We start from the raw sequence: 10,102 nt of genomic DNA, 5'->3' as shown, positions 1-10,102 counted from the left end.
CGTGAAAATATGATTGATGGTCTCAATCTCGGAACAACACTGACAACGAGAAGCCAACTGACATCCAATTCTCCTCTGAATAACAACATCTACTGGAATGAGATCCTTCCATAGTCTCCAGCAGAAGAATGAAATAGTGGCAGGCAAAATAGAGCTCCACAGCAGTCGATATGAGTCCTGAGGCTGGTGACCCGAATAGACTAGTTGCCATGCTGATTTGGTGGTAAATTCACCATCCGAAGTAATTTTCCAAACAATTCAGTCCGGGGCATCTGCACATAAAGATATCGCCCCTATCTGTCTTGCCATGTGAGAAGGAAGGGCCTGTAATAACCGTCCGAAATCCCACCCAGTGTCATCAAAAAAATCCTGTACCCTCGCAGATGTGTGCTGTGTGTGGGGGAATAGGGATGCCAACGTGGTCTCGCCCATCCAACAATCATGCCAGAAGAAAATCTGACCGGCTCCAAGGTGCCAAGCAATGTGTGGATCCGTCCGTGGCCCAACTGATTTCAGCCTCTTCCAGGTAGGGGAAGCTGAACTGGGAACTGCTGCAAGTGAAGGATGCATCCCCTTACAATACTTGCCCAGTAAAAACTGAGCCCAAAGTGACCTCTGAGATCGGAACAACCACCAGAGCTTCATGGAGACGGTGTCCACCACATCCTGTAATCTCCTAAAGCCGAGGCCTCCCTCATTAGTAGGAAGGCAAATCTTCTTCCAACTCCTCCAATGTAGACGTCGTGCTTGATCCTTAGAGTCCCATAGGAATCGGGCAAAGATGCTCTCAAGTTTCTTCAGCACTGTCTTGGGCGGCTGCATAATCTGAAGAAGATGTAAAGGTATGGAAGAAAGTACTGACTTCAGTAATGTAATACGACCCCCAGGCGATAGTAATCGTGAGGCCAGCCTGATATCCTATCCCTTATCTTTTAGATAAGGTCATCATAAAGGAAGCTCCTCTTAGTCCCCTTGAATAAGGGTACACCCAAATAAGTGAAAGGCTGCTGTTGATGTCTGAAGCCCGTCAAAATCTCTAGTCGTCTGGTCTGACTAGTGGATGCCCGTCTGGATAGTATAATACCGCTCTTGTCTCTATTCACCAATTGGCCAGAAACTCCTTCATAATGCTCCAAACAGTCTAAGACCCTCCTGATAGACTGTTTCTGACCGTTGGCAAAGATGATCATATCGTCAGCAAATGAGAGATGTGAGACAAGAGCACTACCTCCATGTCGATAACACATACTGGGATACTCTTGAAACCTCTGAGTGAGCAAACGTGAGAAGTAGTCTGCTGCAATGATGAACAAGGATGGGGAGATAGGATCACCCTGTCTGAGTCCTCGTGAGGAGGGAAAAAAGCCACATGGGCGGCCATTTAGGAGTACGGAGAAACGACACTCCGAAATGCACCGCCTGATTCTGTCAATCCAGATCTGATCAAATCCAAATGCCTCCAATACAGAATAAATGAAGCCCCAGTCCATGCGATCATATGCTTTAGCCATGTCTAACTTCAGCATAGTGTTTCCCCCTCGCACTCTATCATCCAAAGTGTAGAGAAGCTCCTGAGCCAATAAAACATTATCTCCAATCAGACGGCCTGGGATGAAACCACTCTGTGGAGGGGAAATAATGCGCGGTAGCAGTGTACTCAACCGAGTGTTCAAAAGCTTAGTAATAATCTTATTGAACACTGTGCATAAGCTGATTGGCCTGAATTCAGTCCATCTGCAAGCACCATCCTTTTTAGGTAGCAAGACAATAGAAGTAGCAGCAAAACCCCGTGGAAGATGACCACCATCAAAGAAGTCCAATACCGCCCTGTAAACATCCTCCTGAATAATATCCCAGCAATGCTGGAAGAATAGGGATGAGAAGCCATCCGGGCCAGCGACACTGTCAGCATCAATACTGAAAATTGCCTCCCGTACCTCATGAATCAAAGGGGGGCGATTTAGTGCCAAATTATCATCCTCCGTCAAAAGCCTCGGAATGACATCAGAACGGATGTGTTCCAAAGGTTGTGGAGGAGTAGATAAGAGATCCTGGTAGAAATCAATAGCCGAGGTCTGAATATCAGCAGGAGTAGCTAAGACTTCCCCTGCCTGTGTCTTGATGGACCTAATACGCGATCTGATACGGCGTCCTTGAACCATCGCATGGAAGTATCGAGTATTGTGATCTCCTTCACATACCCAACGTGAGCCAGCCCTTTGCTTCCAGAAGCCCTCCTCAATAGATAAAGTCTGGTTCAAAGCTGCCTGAACCTGATGCAGTATGTCACGATGTTCCGGTGTAGGGTCACTGTCAAATACAATTTCTGCCTCATCAACCTTGTCCTCAGCATCCCTCACTCGCTGGAAAATGTCTCCAAACACATGTCGATTCCACCAGCGCAATCCCTGTTTCATCCTAAAGAATTTCTCCCAAAGAGCAGTCATCCCCGCAAAATGAGTGGGGAGTGACCACTTCTGAGAGACAAATGCTAAAAAATCATGATGCTTGGTCCAAACGTTGAGGAATCTGAAAGGCCTAGGCCCCAAGTCATCATCAGAAGTCCACTGAAGTAGTAAAGGTGAGTAATCAGATGAAGTCCTGTTCAAGTGCTTCACTGTAAGCTGTCGACAAAATGCTGCAGCTGAAGAATTAATGAGTACTCTATCCAATCTCTTCCTGACCCGCCCATTGGTCCAAGTGTATCGATTCCCAAGGAAACCTGCATCCTCTAGACCACTGTCCAACATCATATCAGAAAAATCCGTAGTGCCTCGATCACGAGTATTATGACCCGTGCGCTCTCCATCATGAGTAATAACGTTAAAGTCTCCCCCAACTATCCAAGGGTCCTCCATATCGAGGGAGATGTGGTGAAGACCCGCCCACAAATCCCTCCTGACAGAAGCATCACAAGAAGCGTAAACTGGAGTAAAATAGATGGGAAGAGCTAGTCTGGGGTCCTCAACTTTAACGTGAAGAAACTGGGGGTGATCAACAATAATAGTAACATTAGTCCCCGAGTTCCAGAAAAACCAAATCTTATTCGATTCATTCTGAGCTCCCGTATCGAAGCGCAGGTAACGTCGAATATATGCAAAGCTGTGTTGTAGAACAAAGGGCTCCAGTAAAACTAACAGATAAACCTGATGAAGCTGTATAAGTTTCTTCAGGCGCCGACGAGTAGCTACACTAGCTACACCTCTCACATTCCAAATGATGGCACTCATAGGGATGGAGAATGTGAAGAGGTATCATGTGACTGACTCCTGGTGATCCGTCTGCTCGGATGTGGAGTATCAGTAGCACGTGGGTGTTTCTTTCTTGTGACTCGGACAAAACCGTCATCCTCTGATCTACCAGCCATACCCAGTAAATCCTCAGCAGAAGACCTACGGAACACACCCTGCTGATGGACCTCAATCTGTGATGTAGCTTCAGTATCTGACTGATCAGATTCTACTGAAGGAATAGAAGCTTCAATGTTCTGTTGACAAACAAGTGGAGAGCTGGAGGCAGGATTACCAGTACGGCCAGGTGTAGGACCGGGAAGCTGTCTGATAACTCTATCTGTAGCCTCTGAATCATGTGTTCGCCGAGACATGTCGTGAGCCAAGGGGTTAGTGTAATCACTGTCAACATGAATAACAGGCTGTGATGGAGCCAAGGCTGGTGTAATGGCACTCAAAGGAGCAATATTGTCTGGAGCTACTGACTGCACTCTTGGAGGATTAACTGAAGCAGTGTCTACTATGGATGCAATTGACTGGGCTACAATAGGTTGATCTGCTTGGGAAACATGTGCACCTGATGTGCTAGCCTGCTGTTTCTTCTGCTCTCTGCGAACTGGGGTCCACCTCTGACGTGGCTCACCCTGAATTGCCTTTCCCTTGTCCTTATCCTTAGCAGGGATAATAGGTTTAGGGATAGGCTCAACAACAGGAGGTGGTGCTGGTCTTATGCCAAGTTTACACTGAACTTCTAAGTGCCCAAAATGTCTGCATTTGTAACAAAATTCTGGCTTCTGGTCATATATAACTTGTTGCCAATAGCCATCGATCTTTTCCCTCTCAATCCAAACTCTGTCAGGGAGATCGTAGTCCAAATTAACCTCCACACATACTCTAGCCTCACTAGGGCGGCGAAGATCAGATGTTGCCTCATCAATACGTAACGGAAGGCCAATAGCTTTAGCAATAGCATACAAACTGCTCTTAGCCCGAAAGTGAATAGGTAGAAGTGGAAAGGATACCCAGACTGGAGCAATTGGGGTCTCTTGCAGTGGACTAAAGCTTGGAGTCCATTTGAAGACTCTCATAGGGGAACCATCAATATACCACAGTGGTTTGAGGAATAACCGTGCATAGTCATCCTCGTGCGCCAAGTGAATCAAAATGTGTGTGGCATCAATTAGACCAATAGTATAATCACCACAAAAACCAAAGCGAGAAAAGTTTTCATGTACCTTAAGCATAGATGGCCTCCGGTGCACAAATTTGCCAACAAGAGTAAACTTGTATGGCTCAGCCAAGACTTCTTCATCTGCCTCTGTGAATAGAACTGCAGGTTCACCATGATGGATGAAAGGGTCCCTAGAAATGAGCTTGTGGTCAGTAGATTCTTGTGATGCTCGAAGAATTTGAGCAAAGGACTTCTTTTGACTCCTCTATGCTTGAGAAACTATTGGCACATTACCAACTGCTGCAGCATAAGATTTTGGACCAGAATGAGCAGTTGTGGAAGTTGCAGTGGCTCGTGGTGCTGCACGTGGTGGTGGGGGTTGCTTACGTGCAGGAGGGACTCGCGCGTTGATGGTACGCGCAGTTTGGGATGTACTAGGCGGTAAAGTGTTGATCCTTGGAGTTTTTCCATGATTTGGAGCCAGTGGTGCAGTTCCTGGGATCAAAGGAGGTCCAAAAACATTAGAAGGATTTGCCTCGATATGTGTGCCACTTGACACAATTCCCAATGCAGATTTCCCATCATTTTCAGCCGGAGCAATGGTCTCACCAAAGGTTTTCATATGCTCTGGAGATGATGGCAGTGTCAAAAATGCAGAATTCTGCCCAGAAACAGCAGTACCAACTGCCTCGGTTTGTGTGCATTTTGGCACAAAATCCAATGTAATATTTTCGATCGAATTGATAGTCCCTTCTGATGTTTTTAGACCTTCTGAGTTCATTGGAGGTGTCAATTTTCTCAAATAATGCTCAGAAATGGAAGAAATCTGACCAGCAGCGCTAGAGGTGTGAAGAACATCGTTTGATTCCAAGATTCGGCAAACTAATGATGTAATCTCAGCAATTGGAACATTACCCAGAGTATTTGGGGCTTGAATTTCATTTACCCCACGTTTAATTGCAGAATCGAACACATTTGTGGGGTCAATTAAGAGAGAATCGGACTTTTGACCTTGATGGATTGAATCCGTTCGATTTGCGAGATTGGGGTAAAATTGATGAAGACCCATATGATGTGGATGTTGCCCATGATGAGAGGAGTAGAAATTGGGTGGTCCGCCACTGTGGGTCCCACTGGTGGCGCCGGAAAATTGAAAGGGAGGCAGCGATTCGGCAGGCAGCGCAGGCGGACATTCCAGGTGCAATTCCGGTCGATTGGGAGCTCCAAATGGTGAGTGGGGACCATGGTTGTGATCGTCTGGAGGAGGGCTACCGACCGCCGGTGGTCCGCGACCGTGGGTCCCACCGGAGACACCGAAAAATTGAAATTCGGCAGGCAGCTCAGGCGGAACTTTCTGATGCAATTTCGGCCGATTGGAGGCTCCAAATGATGAACGGCGACCATGGTTGTGATCGTCTGGAAGAGATCTATCGACCGGCAGTGGTGCGCCGGCGTGGGTATCACCGGAACAGTGATTTCCGACAGAGAAACATTGCGGCAGATTCGGGTTTTGGGCTTGATTTTCATCAGATTCCGGCGAGTTTATTGCCGGCGGTTGGGTGTAGGTTATAGAGGGGAGTGAGGTGGTTCTATTGGTGGTCGGATCCGGTGGCCATGGTGGTCGGAATGCAGCCGGATGGGGTTCCATTTTGGGCGACTAGAAATCTCCAAAAATCACCTATCTCTAGAGAGAAAATGTAAGGGTTGGTTTAGGGTTCAGGGGTTTAGGGTTTAGGGTTTTTTTTTTTTTTTTTTTAAGCAAATACCACTAGTGTGGTTTATTTTATATAATGAAAAGCGGGAAAACAAATAGAGGAGGGGGGCATGGACCTGACCTCCAGCAAATGTAAATTGTAACAAATATTTGAAGATGAAATGAAACCACACTAAACAAGACACGAACAAAAACTAATGAAAGGTACTCAAGGGTATTCCCGAGGGTAAATCTTCGGGTGGTAGTACATAGACATTGATCGAGTCATGCGTCTGGTTTGAAACATTTTCGGATCATAGTAGTCTGCGATGTCTGGCTCACTCGTTGGAGAGGGGTCTCGCCTGCGTGTAGGAGCCTGCTTTGGTGATAAGAACTGTTCAGATGGTGGTGCACTGAATGTCGGGCGAAAAGCGGGTGCATCTGATCTCATTGTACTAGTCGTAGGTGCGTCTAATCTCATGGTGTTCTGTGCTACGACATCTGAATCATGGGAGATTGACCTGCTTGCTGTAGGGACATCGTCCTCTGCATTTTGCATGCAGTTTCCAAGGCCCATGCCATCCATGTCTCTCTGTATATGTTCTTTCACCTTATTGTGTGTAGGAGCTGTGATAGAAGGACTAGGTGAAGATGTATGCGTAGGAGTCTTACTCACAGAAGGTCCCTCTCCAAAGAGCTTAAAAACCAAGTCCTCAATAGCAAATCTCATGGTAGATCCAACTTTCATTCCATGGTCCTTCTTAAAGTGATCAATCAGCATATGCTTGACACTATGTCGCTCTGAGCTGATCTCAGCCAAAAACCCCTGTGCAAGAGTGGTTTGAGGAACTGTCTCGATACCTGATTCCTGCGCTGATTGAGTACCATCTGTGTGAGTCTCCAATGGTGGAGAACTCATATGCGTCGGCTCAGGGGGTACATCAGTAGTAGCTGTGGGAATAGGAGCTATGGAAGTAATAATAGGAGAAGTGGGTACCTCGATAGGAGCATTTGGAGTAGGCTCAGCAACTGAATGAAAATACGGAGATACCTCTGGATCAACTGTGATACGAGTAGAGGTTGGAACTATTGATGCAGATTCTGACTCTGTCACAACTGCGGTAGTAGTAGTGGGAAGCACAGAAGGCACTGCTGAAACTGGAACCCACTGCTTCTTTGGCTCCACAAACGTCACCTTGCCCTTATCCTTATCAGTCCTAGTAATAGGGGGCCGAACAGGGGGGTGCACAACAACTGTAGGAGGAGGAGGAACTGTAGTACACTGATCATAAGAATGACCCAAGTGTTTACAAGAAAAGCAAAAAATTGGCCGCTTCTCATAGATAACTGTCTGCCAGAAGCCACGGTTACCAGCACGCTCAATCCAAACCCTGTCGGGCAACTTATGCTCCAAATTCACCTCAATGCACACCCTTGCCTCACTAGGTCGTCTCAAGTCGGTGGTGGCCTCATCAATTCTCAAGGGCATTCCTATTGCCCCAGATAAGGCGAAAAGGAACCCCTTCGCACATAAATGTACTGGAAGCAGAGGGAACGATACCCATACGGGAACTATCGGAGTCTCTTGCTCAGGTGTAAAGTCGCATGTCCACTTAAGGACTCTCATCGGACAACCATCAATATACCATGAAGGTTTAAGAAAAAGCCTGCTGTAATCCTCCTCATGTGTAAGGTGGATAAGAATGTGTGTTGTGTCAATCAGTCCCACCTCGAAACAACCATGGAACCCAAACTTAGAAAAAATCTCACGTACCTTCCTCATGATTGGCTTGCGATGTGGAAATTTCCCCACAAGTGTATACTTGTAAGGATCAGCGAGTGTAGCCTCCTCGGACTCAGTCAAAACTATTGCCGGCTCACCCATATGTATAAAGGGTTCTTTAGCAGGAAACCCAGCAGTGGAAGAGTCATCTATACCCTGTACAACCGATGCAAACGACTTCCGTGAACTCCGTTCAGCTTGAGATAGGCCCGGACGGCTAGAAACTGCAGTAGCATATGTCTTTCGGCCTTGATTGAGCACTGTATGGGCCTCATGTGGAAAAACCGATGATGAAAATGGATTCAAATTAACTGGAAGAACATTCTGATCAAAAGTTGCCGGAGGGCCGCCGGGACGCCGCCGGCCGGCCGCTAGCGGCTCCGTTTTCCGGCCAAAATCAACCGGAGGCAGAAATTTATGATTTTCAACAACCTTGTGCGGAATTTCATGTTGAATAACGCGGTCAGGCGCGTTTCCCGAGGTGAGAACCGTAGAGGCCGAAAATTGCAATTTTTCGACAAACTTCCCGTTTACGTTTGGTGCCGTAACAGGAGCGTCCGACCTCCGATTGCCGTGATTTTTTGACCGAAGGTTCGCCATCTCATGGGCATTCTGAATATCTGGCGCGTGTATCTGTTGGACCATCGTACGAGAATTAATTTCAAAATCAGTTTCGGGCTGTACTTTTTCCAATGCTTCAATTTCGGCCAAATTGGACGTCGAGGACACCACCCTAGGGGTTTTTGGGCCTTCTGAGTTCATTGGTGATGATCCCATGTCCAAATTCTAATCAGAAGTGGGTGTTTCGACGACCTTGGGATTCGTGCCATGATTTTTCAAACTTAGATCTATTGCGTTGGGGGATGAATTTGATATTGGTGTTATAGGATGTGTTTGGGTCGTTGTTGGTGATGATTTTCCACCACTTGGGGTGGTGCAATCCGGTGGTTTTGGTGGTGGATCGGGTTTATTGGAGTTTTGGTGGGTTTCTCCCATTCTAGAGAGAAGGGAGAGCGTTTTGGAGGTAGAGAGAGAAAGTGTTGGTGGGTTTAGGGTTTAGGGTTTAGGGTTTAGGGGTTAGGGGTTAGGGGTTTAGGGTTTAGGGTTCAGGGTTTTAGGGTTTTTGGGTTTTTGGGTTTTTGGGTTTAGGGTTTAGGGTTTTGGGTTTTGGGTTTAGGGTTTTGGGTTTTGGTTTTGGGTTTGGGGTTTGGGGTTTTGGGTTTAGGGTTTAGGGTTTAGGGTTTAGGGTTTAGGGTTTAGGGTTTAGGGTTTAGGGTTTAGGGTTTAGGGTTTAGGGTTTAGGGTTTAGGGTTTAGGGTTTAGGGTTTAGGGTTTAGGGTTTAGGGTTTAGGGTTTAGGGTTTAGGGTTTAGGGTTTAGGGTTTAGGGTTTAGGGTTTAGGGTTTAGGGTTTAGGGTTTAGGGTTTAGGGTTTAGGGTTTAGGGTTTAGGGTTTAGGGTTTAGGGTTTAGGGTTTAGGGTTTAGGGTTTAGGGTTTAGGGTTTAGGGTTTAGGGTTTAGGGTTTAGGGTTTAGGGTTTAGGGTTTAGGGTTTAGGGTTTAGGGTTTAGGGTTTAGGGTTTAGGGTTTAGGGTTTAGGGTTTAGGGTTTAGGGTTTAGGGTTTAGGGTTTAGGGTTTAGGGTTTAGGGTTTAGGGTTTAGGGTTTAGGGTTTAGGGTTTAGGGTTTAGGGTTTAGGGTTTAGGGTTTAGGGTTCTGTGCTACGACATCTGAATCGTGGGAGATTGACCTGCTTGCTGTAGGGACATCGTCTTCCGCATTTTGCATGCAGTTTCCAAGGCTCATGCCATCCATGTCTCTCTGTATATGTTCTTTCACCTTATTGTGTGTAGGAGCTGTGATAGAAGGACTAGGTGAAGGTGTCTGCGTAGGAGTCTTACTCACAGAAGGTCCCTCTCCAAAGAGCTTAAAAACCAAGTCCTCAATAGCAAATCTCATGGTAGATCCAACTTTCATTCCATGGTCCTTCTTAAAGTGATCAATCAGCATATGCTTGACACTATGTCGCTCTGAGCTGATCTCAGCCAACAACCCCTGTGCAAGAGTGGTTTGAGGAACTGTCCCGGTACCTGATCCCTGCGCTGATTGAGTACCATTTGTGTGTGTCTTCAATGGTGGAGAACTCATATGCGTCGGCTCAGGGGGTACATCAGTAGTAGCTGTGGGAATAGGAGCTATGGAAGTAATAATAGGAGAAGTGGGTACCTC

General features: G+C 46.6%; 2 protein-coding genes across 2 annotated transcripts in view; both read right to left on the bottom strand.

Moving 5' to 3' along the window:
- The window catches only part of LOC111385476, a 21,676-nt gene extending 13,075 nt beyond the window's left edge, over positions 1–8,601 (bottom strand). The window contains exon 1 of the mRNA XM_023009866.1: positions 7,035–8,601. Coding sequence (XP_022865634.1) covers positions 7,035–8,522 — 1,488 coding nt within the window. The 5' untranslated portion in view covers positions 8,523–8,601. The remainder of the gene's footprint in view (positions 1–7,034) is intronic.
- Positions 4,276–6,125, bottom strand: LOC111385477. The gene is made up of 2 exons (XM_023009867.1): positions 4,696–6,125; positions 4,276–4,592 (listed from the first exon to the last, which is right to left on the bottom strand). Exons 1-2 carry the CDS (start codon positions 6,047–6,049, stop codon positions 4,411–4,413), a joined length of 1,536 nt encoding a protein of 511 aa, XP_022865635.1. The 5' UTR covers positions 6,050–6,125; the 3' UTR covers positions 4,276–4,410.
- Positions 8,602–10,102: the final 1,501 nt, after the last annotated feature.

The sequence above is a fragment of the Olea europaea genome, unplaced genomic scaffold (genome assembly GCF_002742605.1).
Source record: "Olea europaea var. sylvestris unplaced genomic scaffold, O_europaea_v1 scaffold3172, whole genome shotgun sequence".
NCBI classification, from domain to species: Eukaryota; Viridiplantae; Streptophyta; class Magnoliopsida; order Lamiales; family Oleaceae; genus Olea; species Olea europaea.
Note: the sequence above shows the minus strand (reverse complement) of the source record. Positions and strands in the feature narration are given on the sequence as shown.